At 44.2% G+C, this 19098-nt stretch overlaps 1 protein-coding gene across 1 annotated transcript in view; it reads left to right on the forward strand.

The window, feature by feature from the left end:
* LOC120797344 (dachshund homolog 2-like) overlaps positions 1–19098 on the forward strand; it is a 102724-nt gene that overhangs the window by 54667 nt on the left and 28959 nt on the right. The window contains exons 2-3 of the mRNA XM_040140915.1: positions 2812–2927; positions 18763–18873. Coding sequence (XP_039996849.1) covers positions 2812–2927; positions 18763–18873 — 227 coding nt within the window. The remainder of the gene's footprint in view (positions 1–2811; positions 2928–18762; positions 18874–19098) is intronic.

The following is a 19098-nucleotide window of genomic DNA, read 5'->3' on the forward strand; positions in this document are numbered from 1 at the left end:
TCAGGTAACGTGTTGGTTCCTGCGGTGTAAAATCCAATAGTTTTATATTCTGTTTTATGTCCCATTCTAACCTATATATTCATGGTTTCTTCTGTTTCATTCTATTCTCTTCTCATCCCGTGACACTGTGGTGAGGTCTTGTACAGGTTTTAGTTTTTCGGTTCTCTCTCTCTCTCTCCCTCTCTCTCTCTCTCTCTCCCTCTCTCTCTCTCTAGGTGTAAATGACTTTGGACGGCCATCTGTTACTTAGCCACCCTGCAGAGAGTTGGCCTGCATGCACACCTCCTGTGTGTGTGTGTGTGTGTGTGTGTGTGTGTGTGTGTGTGTGTGTGTGTGTGTGTGTGTTTGTGTGTGCGTGTGTGTGTTTGTGCGCGTGTGTGTGCGCGCGTGCCTTCCTTTATTTTTTGTTGCACATGTGCAGTCACTGCATTGTTGTGTTTGAGTGTGTTTATTTATGCCTACGTGCACATGCATAATACAAAGGGTTATGTGTGTGTGCGTAATGGAAATACAGAGAGATGCTTGTGTGTTTGTGTTGTAAATGTGTATTCAGGCTCACTTGCACATGTAGAACATGTATGCCGATGCTGCTCTACATCGGTGTTAGCATATTTTGCCCAGGTCGAAACTACTTTGTCCCTCATTTCATATTTCAAACTGATCCTTTGGCATCGAACACCTTCAAAAAATCTACATGCGTGGATCACGTTTGATTGAGTTTTAGTGCTGTATTCAGTTTCTGCCTGCAGCTTCTTCACAGTGAAAGTCTTCCGGCAGCAAAGATTCTGACAAAAGAGAGGAAGGAAACGAGGAAAGCGTTGGGATTTTAGAAATACTCAGGTCATAAATTCCCCCAAAAGCCTCCAAATGCCACAGAAAAGTCTAAAATGTTTTAAGTATTTGGAATTTTCATATTTTATTTATTTAGTTTGCTGTTCACTTACATTTCCCCGTAATTCCCTATACGTTCCTTTTTATAATTAGTCCCGAAAAGCATAATTACTTCTCGGAAACTTCCTAGGAAATTATTAGTAGGTTCCCGTCATTAAGGTCTAAATCTGTTTCAAATTGTCTTCACACTGCCAGGAATGAACGGCTGGTGGAAAAATACTAAATTGTTCATTTGTTTGACCTAAAGGTAGCGTGACAATACTGGAATCAGCCTAAAAAATGCCAAGCATTCGCGTTTTCTTCTCGAACACAGAATACGAACCGACCCCAGATCGCTAAAACCTCCAAGCTCCCCGGATGTGGCTACGGCCTTGGTTGTTAGAGGGCTTTTATTGTGAAGCAGCTGAATGCTAAATAAAAGCTGGAACAACTAGTACAGATTATCGGTAAAGTTTTTTGGATATCCAGGATATCTTTAGTGTTAGCCGGAGTGAAACGAAGTTCCTTTAGTTGCATCAACTCTCCATGTCGAGATCTTGCGTCAGTGCTCGTGCGCTGTAGTTTCCGAGGTCATGTCCAAGCTGAACAAGTTGATAGAAAATCGAGCTCTTTCTGTCTCTAAGCGGCGGATATTTTAGGATGTGGCAACTCCTGCTGTTTCTGCCTGTTGTGCTACTTTTGAGGTGTGAAAGATGATTCATGCTCGTGGCATCATTTCCCCAGAAACACTGACTGTGGGAACGACCAATCAGATTCCCCTCCAGTGTTTCTTTTTTCCTTTTTTTGGACTGCCCTGAGATCAACCGCTCCTCCAGTATGGCGGCCAGCGAAACTACTCCGAAACTACTGTGCTCTGTGTGTTGCCAGTATCTGATTTGATTACGTCCGAGCGACCTGCTGTCTCGGCTGGAACATCCAGCTGCCAGCTTCGACCGCTGAAGTGCTACTCGACCAACCGCGCACCGGGCATTTCTCACTCCTGGGGCCAGAGAGGCTCGCACACTGAAAGACCAAGCTTCAAGTGTGGAGATTGGAAGAAAACTGAACTTGTGTTTGAACCTGCCGTGTGAAGCAGCAGGCGATTAAGGAAAAACTTCGAGAACGGCAAAAGTTTTAAACGTATCTCCAAAGTGCATTGTATTTCAAGTGTAAATAATGTAAACAACTGTCAGCTGTTCATCGATTTATGGTAATAACTTGAAATGATGAGTAGTAAATTGACAGAAAGTCAGTCACAATTCTTATCATGTGTCATCCTTTAAAAATTCAAAATGTGATTAAAATATTCCTTGTTTACATGTTAAAAATGTTTTTTCTTTTCTTTCTAACATGGAGTGTTTAGAGGACGACTTGCAGTTTCAAGAAATCGCTTTCAGCATTTGTCATCATTTTTGGATATTTTGCAGAGTACACCATTAATCAGTTAACTCAAAATATCAATCTAAATGGATCAGCCATCAAAAAGTTATACTTTCAGTCCTAATCGGCACTGTTAGTAGTAACAAATAGGATTATTTCAATGATCAATTTATTAAACTAACAGATAATAAGTTTAACTAATGTCAAAATAGATACAATAAATGTCATGATTTCACTGGTGGTTCTCTCTGGGAAGTGGCTAAAACGTTATCCGCTGCATCACTGCACGTTGTGCGGCACGTGGCCTTGAAATTAAAATGGAGGAAATATCGATGTTGCTTTTTAATTTTTTTTTTATTCGGTTACTAAAACCTGGTCCACTTCCTGTCATGACGGAGTGAAAATATCAAATCACATCAAATCTAAGCTGAATATTCAATTGTAGCTTAACTGAATCATACTCTCTGTACTCAACGCTTTGAATCTAATTCTGTGTCACAGTGAGTAATCTCTCTCTCTCTCACTCTCTCTCTCCCCCTCTCTCTCTCCTCCCCCCTCCAGCTCTCGCCCGGGCCGTCCTCCGAAGCGTTGTTCTGGTGCAGGGATCCAGGAAAGCCCCAGGCTGCTGCACCCGGGCCTTCCCGGCCTGCTGTCCCCCAACCTGCTGTCACACACCGGTAAGAGCGGGGGAGAGAGGGAGACCGTCTCTTTGTGCCTCTTTCCTGTTCCTTCCCCCTCCATCTCTCTCTCCCTCCCTCTCTCTCTCTCTCTCTCTAAGCCTTTCTTCCTCTCCGTTCTCTCCATGGATGCGAGGCTGTAATTTCCACTGGGGATTCACTTTTCTAAATGTTGCTGTGTGCTCACAGCAATAAGCTTTACCAGCAGCGGGGAATGCTCTGTGGGCTCTTTCTGCCCTGGCTTTTGCCTCTCAGCCTTACATATGTGCTGCCTAATCACTAATGCGATTGGTGGAAGCTGTCGGGGAGGAAGATCTAAAGACACTGCCTAGTTTTTTTTAAATTAATTGTTTTTCTGTTTTCAACTGAGGGTGTGAAATAACCCCAATAATCACAACCTGTGGTCACAGAGCCGCCTCCATCACTGGAGTCGCTTCACCTCGCTCCGTCTTTGTGTGTAACTTCCTTTTCTTTTGAGTGCCTTTAAAAGTGCTGTATAAATAAGTTATAAATGTATTATTGTAATAATATCCCACTCTACGAAGAACCCAGAATTCACTGGGCTGTTCCACCTCGGAAAACTGGATACTGCACTCAAATCATGCCCATTCCTTCCAGTGAAAGTTGCCCAGTCCAGAAAGGTTTTTCTCCGTCCAGCTCTGATCCGGAGTTGCGCGGCCCACTTCCCCTGAACCCACCGGCCCATCCGTCAGACATCGGGGTTTCGTGCGGGGATGGGCTCCTACGGCTGTTGAATCCGGATCCAAGTTGGTAAAAAAGCGCTCCACGAATCCCTCACGATTTCTGACAACGCGGGCATCTGCAGAAGAGGAAGGGGACCTGTTGACAAATGCAAACAAGTGTGAACCCACCGACGCGGCTGTTCACAAGACTGACTGAGCGAACGCGGCGGACCGCTTTAACCGAGGCGGCACAAAGTCTGGCTGCACGTTACCAAAGTCCACGGAAAAAAACTATTCGCTCTTTGTTTGTTTGTGTGTCCCGACGGACGTGTTTAAACCGCGACCGCGTGGTGTCTTTGACAACTCGTCCCCACCAGATCCTGCAGTGCGACAGCTGTCTCGCCTTCAGGTAGCGCTACGCGCACCACGCTGGACAGTGAAATAGAGGTAATGTTATTTCCGTTGTGTGGGAACTTGTTTCTGCGGCTGCGGCTTGACGGACACGTCTTTCGTAATGCTGGCCCGGGCTGTTTTGTTGCAGTACCACAGTTGGCCACTGGGAAAAACGGGCTGCACTCCTTCCTTTCTGTTTCATCCATCCTTCCCTTCTCCTACTTCGTCTTCTCTTCTCTTCAATGATTCCTTTTTCCTCCCTTCCTTTTTCCTCTCCAGCTCTGTTTGTTCTGTCACTCCTCCTCCAGTCCACCCTGCCACCCCTCTGGATCTGCATCCCTCTTTTTCCTCCCCTGCATCCTTTCATCCTGCACCTCTTACCTTTTCCAGCACCGCTCAATTCTTCAATCCTTGCCTACACTTCTTCGCATCCATCTTTCACTCGTGCAACTGATCCCTCCGTTCCCTCCTCCTCACATCCTCTTGCATCCCTTCTTCTCTCCTTACCTGCCTTCCTTTCTTGCTTTCCCGCCCCACCTCCCTCTTCCGTCACCCCTCCTTTTTTTCCCCTCACTCAGTCCATCCTTCTTTTTGGCAACTGTCTCGTTCTCTTTTCCATCTATCCTTCTATCCATCCCTTCATTCACATCTCTTCTCCTTCATCTCTGAGCGAAAGAGGTGAAAAAATAAAAAAAGGAGGAGAGAAATTTTTTTTCTTTTAGACACAGAAAGTGAAAATGGAGGGAACGGTAGCGCAAAATGGAGAGAGGAAAGGAGGGATGTCGCCAGAGGAGATGATGAAACCTAAAAACGAGTGCCAAAGAGAAGAAGAGGGAGAGAGATACTGAGGAAAAGATGGTGGGAGGCAAGGAAAGAAGAGAAATGGACCAAGGAGGAGACAAATTATCTAGTACTGTGACAGCGATGGAGGGATAAAAAAAAAAAATGGAAAAATGAATGGCTGGTAGATGGAAAGAGAGAAAAAAAGATGTAATTTAGGGAAGAAGAAGAGGATAAAAAGACCTGCAGAGAAAGAGAGAGAGAGTGAACGAGTGCAGACTGCATGGTGGTGTGATGAATGACACGTCTCTGGGGTCCCACTCCTCCATCTGTCCATCCCTCCCTCCTCTTTCCCTACCTCCCTCTCTTTTCCCTCCTTCTTCCTTGACTCATCTCCCTTCTCCTTTCTGTGCTCTATCGAATCTACTTCTGTCCCTCTTTCTCTCCTTTTTTCTTCCCTCTCTCCTTGCCTTTCTTTCCTGTGTCTACCTCCTTTCTCTCCTTCACTCTTTCTCTCCTTTATGGCCTTCCTTTCCCTCCCTTTTTTCTTTCCTCCTCCTTCCTTGACTCATCCTCCCTCCTTTGGTAAACTGTCATTCCTAATTCAGTTCTTCTTTTTTTCTTCCCTCACCTTCTCTCTTCCTTTTTTTCCCTCTCACCTTCTCCTTTCCTTTCATCTTCTTCCCTCTTTTCTGCGTCCTGTCATTTCTACGTTAGTACTCCCCTCCTTTTTAATTCTTTCTTTTCCTCTTTTTCTTCCCTTTCTTGCCTCATTCTCTCCTTTATTTCCTTCCCTATTTCCTCCATTTTGCCTCTCTCATTGCTTTTCTCCCTTCTTTTCTTCCCCCCTTCCTTCTTCGACTCACCTCTCTTCCTTCTCCACACTCTCATTCCTACATCGGGACTTCCTTCTCTCCGTTTTTCATTTCCTTCTCCCTTCTTTTCCTCTCCCGTCTCCCATCTTTCTCTCTTTCCTTTCCCGGCTCATTCTACCCTTTATTTCTTTCCTCCTTGTTTCCTCTCATCTCTGGCATTTCTCCTCCCTCCTCCCTCTTTCTGCTTTTCTTCCCTCCTCCTTTCTTGACTCATCTACCTCCCACCTTTCTTCGCTCTCTCATTCCTTGTTTTGTTCTTCCTTCCTCTTTTTTCCTTTTCTCTTTGGTTTTCTTTTCTTCCTTTGCTCTCTATGTCTCCTTTCTCTCCCTCCGTCCACCATACCCTCATTCTTTCCTTCCTTTCCTTCCTAACTTCCTTCCTTTTGACTCTCTCCTCTCCCCTTTTCTTCCCTCCTTCTCTCTTGACTCATCCTCCTCACCTTTCTGCACCCTGTCGTTCCTTCTTCAGTACTTTCTCCGTTTCTTTATTCCATCACTCTTTCCTGTCTTTCCTCTCTCCCCCTTTTCTCATCTGTCTTTTCTCTAGTTCCCCCCCCCTTTGCTTCCTTCCTTACTTCCTTTCCTCTCTACCTCCTTTCCTTCCTTTCTTTCGTTCTTGCCCTCCATGTCTGCCTCCTTCCTTCCTACTGTCTTTCTTTCTCTCCTTTCTTCCTTCCCTCTTCACTTCCAACGACCTAAAATCTCAACTTCCACACTCCCTCCTAATTTCCTCTCCTCCCTCCTTCCTCTCTTCCACCCTTTCTACCTCCCTCTTTTTTCTTCCATTCCTTTAATTTCTTCTGCCTTGGTCCTCGCTCCTTCCTTCCCTCCTTCCTTCCACGTTATTCAGGTTCTTTACCTCCTTCCTTACGTCTTTCCGTCCTCCATCCTTCCTTTTTACTCTCCTTCTTACCTCCTATCCCTCCCTCTTGCCCGCATTTCTGCCTTCATCCCTCGTGCCTTTCTTCCTTTCCTCCTTCCTTCCTTCTCATTCATTTCTGACATCTCACCTTCCTGACACCCTCTTTTTCAATTCTTCCACCCTGGTCCTCCCTCATTCCTTTCCTCCCTTCCTTCTGCCCCTTTAATCTCCCTTGCCCCCTTCATCGTTCTCTTTTCTCCTCTCCTTCATCCCTTCTGTTTCTCCCTCCTTCCCTCTCTTTACTACCCAACTCCTCAACTGCAATCTCATGCAGTCATCCTCTCCTCCCTCCTTCCTCTCTCCCATCCATTCTTCTTTCCTCATTTTCCTCTCGTTTCTTTTGCTCTGGTCCTCCATCCTTTCTTTCCTCCCCTCCTTTGGGCTTTTCATCTTCCATGCCTCCTTCTTTATCTCCTTAATCCATCCTTCCTTTTTACCCTCCTTCCTACCTCCTATCCCTTCCTCTTGCCCTCATTTCTGCCTCCTACCTTTCCTTCCTTTCTTCTTTTCTCCTTTCTTCCTTCTTTCCCTTACCTCACTTTCGTCTCCTGCCTCCTTCTCTTCTCTCCTTTTTCCCCCCTTCCCACTTCATTTCTGACATCTCAAACTCTACACTCTTCCACTCCCTCTTTTTACCTTCTTTTCCCCTAATTTCCTCTACTTCTCCCTTCTCTCCTTTCATCCGTTCTTCTCCCCTTTCACCTACCTCCTTACCTGTTATCTCTCCTTCCTCCCCTCTTTTTTGCCTCCCTCCCTCTCCTCCATTCCTAACTTTTCACCTGTCACCTTGCTCTCTCCTTTCTCACCTCGCTCCTTTTGTTCGTCTTCCTCGCCTCTTTTTCTTTCCCTCTGCCCTCCCTCCCTCCTTCCTGCCTTCTTTTTCACCTCCTTCCCTTGCTTTCATTGCCAACCTCTCATTTGCCCTTAAACTTCTTCTCATCTTTCCTTTCCTTCCCCCATTTTTCTTTTTCTCCTTTATCTCCCCCACTTCTCCCTCCACCATTTTCACTTCTCCTTCTCAACTCTATCTTTTCACTGCATCTTGCAAATTTTCTTTCTCCTCTCCATCTTTTTCTGCCTCCCTCTGTCCCTCCATCCATCCATCCATCCTTCCCTCCTTCCCTCCCTCCGTACCCTTGACAGTGACTGTTTGCCTCCCTCTCTCTCTCCAGGATAAATAAAACATGGTTGTGTTTAGTGACATATGGACACAGCTCACTGTGGCATACTAATGACACATGCACACAAACACACACACACAAATTACACATCAGGTGTGTGGGTGTGTGTGTGTGTGCACAGAAATGTGTGTGTGTGTTTGTTGAACATTAGTGGAACCCAGAGAAAACATTTGCTCACTTATGATCGCCCATTAGCTCACATATGCACACGCACACTGACGCACGCACACACACACACACACACACACACACACACACACACACAGTGTATATATATATGTACAACACACACGCACACTCTTGGCAGTCTCGGATCTTGCACACATGCAGCGTTGGTCGTCTTAGCGGCCCTGCGTCCATGGAGACGCCACGTTGCCGGGGGAGACGGACTGTTGTTTACGACCTCGCGGGCGCCACAACGATGGGGGGCATCAGCCAATCACAGATGGACATTTATCACACTGTTAGAAAACACAGAGCGAGAGAAGGAGAGAAATAGTTCGGGGAAAACGGTGAGAAGAAGAATAAAGAGTAAATGGAGAGAGACGGAGGAGAGAAGACGAACACTATGAGAGGAAAGAGCTGGAGAGATGAGATCAAAAAAGATGGAAGGAGGGAGAAAAGAGACAACGTTTAGAAAAGGAACAAAGGTGGAAGAGGAAAAAGAGATGGAAGGGAGGTAAAGACAAGAGAAAGAGGGGTAAAAAAAACAAGGGAGGATAAAGGAAAAGAACTAAAAGCCGTAAGGAAGATGATGAGGGAATAAAAGACTGAAAAAAGATGGAAGAAGGTCAAACTTTTTCCTTCCTTCCCCCCTCGGCTCTAGTTGTCACTCTCTCCTTTCTTTTAAATCCTCACCTCTCCCTCGTCTCTCATTCTCTTTTTATTCTCTCCTTCTCCTTTCCTTCCCTCCTCCCTCATCTCATCTCCCTCCAGTAATTCTCATTTCAGTACTTCCTCCCTTCCTTTGCTCCTTCTCCTCTCCTCTTTCTCTCTTGTTTCCTTCCTCTCTCTTCTTCTCTCCTCCTTCCTTGACCCCTCTCCCTTATTTCTTGCTTCCTACGTCAGTGTGGAGAAGAAGGGAAATATTGTAATAACTGGAAGAAAAAGAAGAAACTGTTTGAGGAAGGAAATTGCGAAAGGGAGGATGTGGTGTTGGAGGATGGAAGATAAAAGGTGGAAGAAGTAGAGAAAGAAATGAATCGATGCAGGAGTAAAACAGTGAAGACCGACAGGAAAGGTGGAAAAGAAAAAGAGAAAAAAATAGATGATGTGCAGAAGAAGGGAGAGAGAAAAGAGAAGAAGAAAAAGAGGTTAAAATGGAGAGAGATGGGAGAGAGAGCGAGGGAGGAGGCATAAAGGACAACAAGAGTGATATCAGTTTAATTGGTCTCATCTTCCTTAACAAAGAAGCAGTAATGATAAGCGTGGGAGTGTGTGTGTGTGTGTGTGTGTGTGTGTGTGTGTGTGTGTGTATGCGTGGTAACCTATGCAGGGTGCTGCGGCACTCATTTGACTTGTTAATTCACTTCAAAAACAGCTCAATGGTTCGCCTTGTCTACTGACACACACACACATGTATACGCTCACACACTTCGCATAAACACACACACACACACGGCTACAAACGGTTTGGATACAGAGACACGTGAACCACAAACACTTAATACATACACATACACACACACACACACACACACACACCTCTTCAAAAAAACACAAATAAACTTTGCATGCATACACAATCGGTACATAACCACATATTTTGGCACAAAAGCACACGTTTTGCAGGGACAAATATAAACATAAATACATCTGGCGCATGAGCACACACACACACACACACACACACACGTTTTATTCGCTTGTTCGTGCACAAACTTAACACACACTTAGACACACACAAGTACTCTGTGTAGGTTACAGATGAAGTGCTTTCAATCTTGCCCTGAAAAGAATACACTCATCTAAGGACTCTTATGTGCACCTGCAGAGAGAGAGAGAGAGAGAGAGATGAAGGGGAAGGCGAGAGGAGAGAGACAGAGAGGGAGGGGAGGAAGGCTGACGAGGACCGAAGTGACATTAAGTGTTTTTCATCACTACTTTTCTTCTTTCTCTTCCCCCACCTGCGTCACATTTCCCGCTTTTTCTGTACGAAGCCAAAAAACACAATGATCAGTGGCATGTTGCAGCCAGCGCCCCCCGCTGGCCACGCTGCTCACCGAGGAAGCCGTCACTAAATCTGAACTAGCGGTGAAAATCGGGGTTCAGCGCTGGAACACTGATGCGAGGCGATAACCACTGGAGGCGGGATAAACAGAAGAAGGAAAAATGTCGAAGAAAAAAGGGAGAAGAACTGTTTATTAGCATTAGCGGTGACACGGCGAAACAGAAAGACATCACACTACAGCAGCAGAAGAGAGGAGGGAAAGGTAAAAACGCAGGCCACGGTCGCCGCCCATTCTGGTTGACTGACAGCTGATCTCCCCGAACGCCATGACGGACACTGAGCAAGGAGCCACAAACACCACAGGACTAAATAAACAAGAAGATGATCCTCAAAAATTACAGTTGAATGAAATGACCCTTGCTCATCGGCGGCTAAAAGTATTGAGTTTTTTCCAGAATCAAATCAATGAGGTTATAAACAATAATAACCTCCACCACACTTCATTACAATAAAACACTCGGAACTGCTTGTTTTGTTGTTGTTGTTTTTTTTTTTTCACCAGCCTACAAGTAAATACACCCAATAAAAGAGGATTGTTGGTTCTCAGAGGAGTTGTTTGTTTAAAAAAAATTGATGGCTACCAATGTGGTGATTCACAGCCTTTTGTTGTGGTACTTTCTGGCAATAAACAAAACCCTCTGCACATTCTCAGTCCACCATATTGGAGACATAAAAAGCTTTGGAAACAGACTCTTTGTGCCTTTTCAATTTACACAATCCCAACTGTTTTTTTAGGGGTTTTTTTTTTTTTGTACATACATTTCCAGCAAACGTATATGAACACCACACAAACACCACAAGTGTTAGTGCCGTGCTCCGCTAATTGACTTAAGAAAAGGGACCAAACCTGTCACCGTTAACTTTGACACTAATTTAGCCCAGAACACTGATTGTAACTGTTGATGTTAATGAGTAACGAAGCATTGACCTGAACTGTTAAGTCAAACCCATTTAAACAGGGAATAGAACCCTGAATATTGACTACAAACCAGAAATATAGACCCGAATCAGTTTAACTGAACTGAACCTCTAACCATTGACTAAAATATTGGCTTTTAACGGGCTATGACACCAGTTTTCCTTCCAATTCTTATTGGAAAAACTCAATGGAAAAGTTCATATTGATTCTGTTGAACAAACGCAGTGCTCAAGACTTCCCGTTGAGCTGTTGGAGAGACTTTAAAAAACATCTTAAAGTCAAAGACTTTGCAGAAACAATAACTTGAAAACCAGTGTCTGCGTCTATCAGGGATGACACAAAATGGCCGCGGCAAATGGTCGTCTCGGACAGCCAGTGAAAGCTAAAGATGGGCGACCTAAGTGCCAGAGCGCGGAGCTGAAATCTATTTGACTCAGCACAAGAGCAATCGACTGCATTTGTAAATTGGCACTCCGAGTGCTCACAGGAAGAAAGAAACAACAAAAAAAAAACAGAAAAACAAAAAAAGCCGGAACAGTGTGTTTCTAAATTCAGAACACAAAGAGCAATTTCAATGTTTTCCTGTTTGTTTTATTCAAAGTGTCACTCCGTCTCTGAGAGGGCGCTCAGAGCACTTCGTCAGAAGATGTAGGTGCAGTGGATTAAATATTAACAACCTCAGCCAAATGGGGTGGGTTTCACGCGAGCGTGGGGGTGGGGGTGGGGGTTAGGACTCTCGAAGATCACCCAACGGCCTCCACCAGCAAACTCAAAGCTATTAAAGACCATCCTGATGCACTGTACTGTGGAAGGACACTGTCAGATCTCATTTAGAATATCGCCTGCCATGTGATGGATGCTTTTACGGAAAAAGGCCTTACAGTAGAAGAAGACGTGTGTTTTTTATGATAGCCGGCGTCAATGAGTGAGTCCAGCCGTTGTGGTCTGTTGTCTTGTTGTCTTGAGAACACGGCGTCTCGAAGAATCCACTTCAAGGGACACGAAGTTGAAAATCTCTCCAGTCTGTGTCTCGGTTACCTGACTGCGACGAAGGACCTCATTTAACCTACCGTCCTGCAGAGAGTGTAATTATTTCTCTTCATTTAATGCTGGCACCTGTTTCTTAAGGAAAAGTGTCAGACTTTCTCAAAAGGTGGAGCTTGTATTTTAAAGAAGTCAGAGCCCTCATTTATGCACTCTCCATTTAACCCTTACTTAACCGGGAAGTCTCCTCAGATATATTATGTCTTCTACACAAGAGGCCTGCACGGCTAAAATGACTGGGGTTGTTAACACATCATCCCGAGCCCAGGGTACGTGGTATAACAATACATTACACCCAGTTCAGAGAAGAAACCACCAACACTAAATGTTCAACTAAAAATATTTTCTGTCTGTTCAACATTGTTTCTCTGCTCATTTTAACTCTCGGATTCTTCTTCCTCAGTTTATTCACCAGAGTCATCGGGATTCATCCTCTGGGAAACATTCATGTCTGTACCAAACGATGTGCCAATTCATATTGTAGATTTGTATGTCTACATGTATTTCACTGGATAAATGACATTTGAGACCTGCTGGTGCCGCTAGATTAAAAGTCAAAGGATCGCCAGAGTCATTATGCTCCATCGTGTGGGCCCCGTGAATCTGTTCATGAATTCTTACACATTTTCATCGGCGTCCATCCAGTGGTTGTTGAAATATTTCAGTCTGAACCAAAATAGCGGATCAACTGTGACCAACCGACATTGCCGTCCCCAGATGTAAGCCGCTAGCGAGGCAAAAGAGGCTGCTAGGGTGAAGAATATGGTCTTACAGAGCACAAAAAAGAGTAATGAGATTATCCAGTGTGAATATACATTTCAGTATTTCAGTCACAGAAAAGTCTTTGACAGCGGGGCCAAGGCAATGACTAACTGGGCAGAACTAAGTTTACAATCACCTCTCGCGCTGGTCGGAAAAATCCTCTCAATTCCTGAATTTCTCAGTCCAGGTGACAATTCGATTCTTTCCCATCATAATCCTACCTGTCCACGCTTCTGTTTTCACGCCTTCATTCTGTCTTCTCCTCGTCTCCCTTCTTTCGTCCTACGGAAAGCATTGCGATGCACGGGAGGGCAAAGGATCAATCTTGGCTTGCTTTTTTTTTTTTTTTTTTTCCCCCCCTCCTCCCTAAAATTGTGGCCGTTTCAATTGGCCAGAACAAAGTTTACAGTCACCTCAGTGCTGGTGGGAAAATCCTTCCTCATTTGTCGATTTCTCAGTCCTGGCGTCACGTTGTGCTGACGATTCACCCCTTTCCGGTCGTAATCCTACCTCTCCTTATTTTACTTTTCCCTCCTTCTCTCGCTGTCTTCTGCTCCTTTCCTTTCTCTCTTTCGTCCTTCGGAAACCATTAGGATGCATGGGAAGGAAAAGGAGATGGGTAAACAATGAATGGACAACCCACTGGGGGACCAGTGAGAAACACACACACACACACACACACACACACACACACACACACACACACACACACGGAGAGAGAGAGGAATATATATATACACATATATTCTCTCTCATATACACTCACACAGGTTCTGTATCATGCGTGTGTCTTTGAAGCAGTCTGTCAATCAATCACACACTAATTCCCAAGGTTCCATGGTCGCCATTAGCGACGGGGGTCGATGCTCAGTAACCGTGGACACAGCGGACAGCCATCGATCTGAGAGAGGAGGAGAGAGAGCAGTGTGTGCGTGTGTGTGTTTGATAGTCATGATGGAGAACAGTATTGCGGCTCTGCCCTCACTATTGATTGTCTTCTGGTTGCATCGAGGCGAAACGGTCGCTCTGACTCTGTGTCCGAGCGTGTGCGTGTGTGTGTGTGTGTGTGTGTGTGTGAGTGTGTGTGTGTGTGTGTGTGAGATCTATGTTCCGTGTGTTTTCTTGTCACGTCTGTGTCTGTGTGCACAAGTGTGTGTGTACATTTAGGCGCTTGATCGAGTGTATATCGGTGTGTATGTCCACCTGCAGTATGTATGTGTATGGTTGTTTCCTGTATCTCTGTGTGTGTGTGTGTGTGTGTGTGTGTGTGTGTGTGTGTGTGTGTGTGTGTGTGTGTGTGGTGGCGTTTCTCAGTAAAGTAATCAATTTGGGAATGCAGTCCTGGCCCTATAAAGGGACTCCATTTTGTATTTAAGCCCCCCCCCCCCCCGGCTTCTGTATTTTTTCATGTTCCCAAGCCTTCAGTTCACAAATTTGAGAGACTTGAACTGAACCTGTCCACTGGCTGCCGGTAATTGCAGTGTTTTGCTTTCGTTTTCAGCCGCGCTATCACCGCCGTTCTGGTGATGCGATGTCGATCTATCCGTCGGTCAGTTGGGCCTCCACTTTTCGTCCAGAGTGGAACGACTCGACAACTACCGGATGGATTGCCGTGAAATTAATTGCAGACATTCATGTTCCCCCGAGGATGAATCCCAATGACTTGGCTGATCCTCTGACTTTTCATCTAGAGCCACCGGCAGGTCAAAGTTTTCGCTCAACCCATGAGATATCTCTGCACGTATTAGATAAATTGGCAAAAAAGTTTGGTACAGAAACCCATGGCTCCTCAGCGATGCATCTTAGTGACTTTGGTGAGCCCCTGACTTTTCCGCTAGCGCCGCCACAAGGTTGACAATTGCAGTTTTGAGTGAATTACCTTTATAATTATTGGATGGTATACCCATGAAATTTGGTACGCACATTCACGTTTCCCTCAGGATGAATTGTAATCACTTTGTTGATCCTTTGAATGTTCCACAAGCGCCATCATCAAGTCAAGATTTTAATTTGTCCACTGCCTCATTTTTTTACGAATAAATATCTGCAAAACTATTGACATTCCCATCAGCCTCAGCTGTACTATGTACTTAGTGCCAATTAGCAAATGTCAGCATGCTAACGTGCTAAATTAAGATGGTGGCCGCGTCAGACATTACACCTGCCAAACCATCAGCATGTTGGCATTGTCATTGCGAGCATGTTAGCATGCTGACGTTAGCATTTAGCTCAAGTAGCTCAGGTACAGGCTCACGGTTGTTGTCTATATACACTGTTGTACTAATGGTGCTTTTTGGTGACCAGTCTTTCGTTCAACTGTGTCCGCTTTAACTTTTTCAAAACCAACTTTCGTCCTGATGTCGTAGTAAAAGTGTGAATATGAGTTTCAATATTTATTTGTTGCCTTTCACACATAATACAAATTGTATTTTTCACCCACAAGGGCCTGTTGTTATTTCTCCCCCTCTCATTTTTATCTATTTGACCTCTTCCTCTTCATCCATCCCCACTTCTTTGTCACTCATTCTTCTTTCTGACTGTTCTTCCATCTCCAGACCCGGGCTCTCTCGCTCTTTTGCTTCCTCTCCTGCCTTTCCATCTTTATATATATCCTATCTCCTTCCTTTTCCTCTTTTTTCTTTCTCTCACATCAATCCTACTTCTTTCTTTCCATTTTTAACTCTCAAGTTTTCCCATTTCAGTCCTCCTCGGCCTCCTTTGTTTTTCCCCCTTCTCTCTCCATCTTTAACACAGTTTTTTGACAACATAAAATATTCTTTCACCTATTATTTACATCAGATGAAGCCATTTGCTGTAACCTTCATTCCGTCTCCAGTTTTTGGCCTCCTTTCCTCCATCATCTTTCTCCATTTCATCATCATCCTCTTTCCCAGCAGGACAGCAGACCATACATCTGGTCACTCTGCCCCAGGCTCTTTGACTGGACCCCTTTCTTTCTTTCTTTCTTTCTTTCTTTCTTTCTTTTCTTTCTTTCTTTCTTTCTTTCTTTCCTTCTGGTGGATTCTGGATGAGTTTTGTTCAAATTCAGAGTTGGATTAAGATGCACTGTTCAGTGGCTTTTCAATTTAAAATAATCAGCTTTTAGGAGCACAACTAAATAACTTACTAATAAATAAAAGTAATAAAATAGAATTTGGATTTTCTGCTTTAAACTGCTAGTTACTGATTCCTTTGGCAACTTGGGCGTGGCAGAAACGAGCTGTAAACATCAGTGATATATCATCACCTTTTTTTTTTTTGATATTTAGTTGATATTGCAAACTTTTTATCCAAAAGTGGCTTATTTACAAAACCAGGTGTTACGGAGAAGTATTAACATTTATTTAGAGTTGTGTTTCTGAGCAGTAATCCCTCTCTTTTAGCTCTGGTTTGGTCTCCACCGACTCCTGAGGGAAACATCCGCCTCTTTAGCTAAATGCCGACTGTGTCTGTCTGCTGTTTGCTGCTGAGCAGGTAGAGGACAGTGGCTATTTTAAGCTTTTACTCTGAAAACAGCTGCCTGCTGTGCCCGAAAATGGTGCTGATGCGGGAGCGGTGAGGGTGAACCAGAACAGTAAAGTTACTGGAAAACAAAAAATGCTGAAAACCTCTGTCGAGGTGCGTCGAACTGCAGGGTCGGGTGCTAATTCTCTGTGGTTTCGTCAGTACAAGCGAACCACTTCATGTGCAAGTAGTCGTGATGGACTGTTGTGATTAGTGATTTTCTGTCACTTTAAAGACGTTAAAGACTGACATTTCCACTTTATGGTCAGCGGTGACTTCCTGTTACCTGTTCCTGCACTACTGCTTATTGTTTGTATTTATTCACAAATAAAGGACATTAATCACTAATCAATACTGACTTTTTAAAAAACATCAATGTAAACGTGCCAGCGTTGGTTCAACAGCCAATTGGCGCCCGTAGTCCCGCCACCACAAGTAAAAACTCACATAACAGATAAAAAAAACATTACCTACAGTATAATCAGACTTCAGTCTGGTCGGTAACACAATTTGACCAATATCTTCTCCTTTTATGGATATTTAATAGGTTTACAGTACAATTATCCCCGTCTGTGATATGTTCCGTCCCGACCTCCTGTTTCAACAGGAATTACATCTTAAGACGTTGAGAGACCATTTCACGGCGTCTTTGTTGGTGACCTCGTCAACGAGTACAACAAACAAACTGCGACTTTCGTTCTTTGACTGATCTTCTGGTTCGCTCTTTTATGCTCCGTCCCGTAGAAACATCACATTGTGAAAAAAAATGTTGTTTTACATGTCGGCTGTTTCCTTATAATTTCTTGAAAGTTTCCTGGAAAGAAAAAATTTAAAAAAAGTTTGGTAATAATTAAAGGAAAAATAGAGAGAGAGTATTATTGACTTCCAGATGAATTTCCATGAAAGAAATTGCCCCATTTAAACCGCGGTGAATATTTTGTTACTTGTTTATTTATTATTGTAGACTTCTTCGTTCTTCGTTTAACCTGAATTGCGTCTGTTTGTAGACACGTGACATTTTTTATGTGCAGTTCACCTGACATCCTCCGAATCAATCAATGTTGTGCAAAATCAAGTGTGACCAACTGTTCGCTCTCTATTTTACTTTTAATTAGCACCAAATGATATATGGTTCTTGCGGTGAAACATCTGAGGAGATTATCTGGAAATAAACTGGAAATAAGGGTCCATAAACTAAAGCGTTGCCGGATTATCTAGTCAGTGTGTCCAGAGAAGAGATGGAATACAGCAGGTGTCTACACGGCCTGCAAAATCCAAAATAAACACATAGATCACAAAGTACGACCAAGGTGAACTGCGGATAATTCAAGGAACAAGTTAATTTTGTTCAACAGGTTAACTTTGTCTTGCGATTCTGAGATGTAATCAGATTACAGTAACAGTAGTGGTGATGGGAAACTAAAAACGCAGAGAGATAAGAGACAAGCAGAGATTTTCTTTTTTTTTTTTTTAGCGTAGCACATGTTGAAGTGTAAGTTTTTAACCAACCCATACTGATCCATCCTTCCATCCTGCTTTAAATTAAATTTCAAACAACACAGCGACTACCCCTCCCTCCCTCTCTCCCTCCCTCTTTTTTTTTTTTTTCCCCTCCCTCTGTCTTGTTTTCTTTATAGCTTGCAGACAACTGTACTGTGTGTGTAATGGACATTCCTCCAAGGCCGTCAACCGTGACTGGGGCAAAACCAACTGACCGACACACACACCCACACACACACACACACACACAGATAAAAGTATGCACTGATAAGCATGCATGCATTCCCTAACACACACACACACACACACACACACACACATTTATACATGAAAGCAAACTGTACGTACACACTCACTAGGATGCAAAAACTCACATGCACATTAACACACATAATAGTACATTTACACAATAAGGCACAATTGTACACACACACACACACACACACACACACACAGGGTCATCTCTCTCACTCTGCTGGTTGTTGTGTATAGAAGTCAGTTCCAGGTCAGTGCACAGAGCCAGGGATCTTAGTCCATACAAAAGAGTGTGTGTGTGTGTGTGTGAGGGAGGTGTGTGTGTGGGTGTGTGTGTGTATGTGTGGGTGGGAGGTTGGGTTTTCGTTTTTCTGCATGTGTGTGTATCAGTGAATATACATCAGCCTCGAGGCGTCCGAAACAGCACTTACACCCTGAAACACTTCAACAAAACGCTTGCACTGAAAAGACAAATTTGACAGCGACAGCCGGGCGTGAGTGTCAGTATGTGTGTCACAGCTCGCTGCAAAGCATCATGGGTGAAGGCAGGCAGCACATGTGCGGTCCGGTGAGGAGTTGACGAGAGCTGTGATTGGTCAGCAGGTGATGGATTTTAGGGCAGCTGATATCAGTTTAATTATTGGTCACCAACAGTGGGCGACTTACGCCTGTGGGAGTGTGTGCTGCTAAAGATGTTTGTTTTAATGATGATGAATATGATGACTGTAACAGCGACGCGTGTGCGTGTGTGTGTGTGTGTGTGTGCGTGCGTGCCTGCGTGTCACAGGCCTGACAGCAGCAGCCATGGCTGAGCTCCAGAAGCTTCAAAAGATGAAGATGATGATGAGTCTCCAGAATGGCAATGAGTCAGACAACGACGACTTACACTCCAACACAGGTAACACTAACACACAAACACACACACACACACACACACAATAAATACAATAAAAAAAAAACCTCACACACTCCTGTACAGGTGTTACAAATGTGGGTGAAAAAGACACACACGCCGTTCCTCTGTAAACATCTTAAAACATGTTTTTTTTGGTTGGCAACACTGCAGTCCAAGTGTTGACACCTGCAGCCTGAAGTGATCAGCATTTTTATGATATTCGTGGTC

Source organism: Xiphias gladius, chromosome 12, assembly GCF_016859285.1.
Source record: "Xiphias gladius isolate SHS-SW01 ecotype Sanya breed wild chromosome 12, ASM1685928v1, whole genome shotgun sequence".
Taxonomy (NCBI): domain Eukaryota; kingdom Metazoa; phylum Chordata; class Actinopteri; order Istiophoriformes; family Xiphiidae; genus Xiphias; species Xiphias gladius.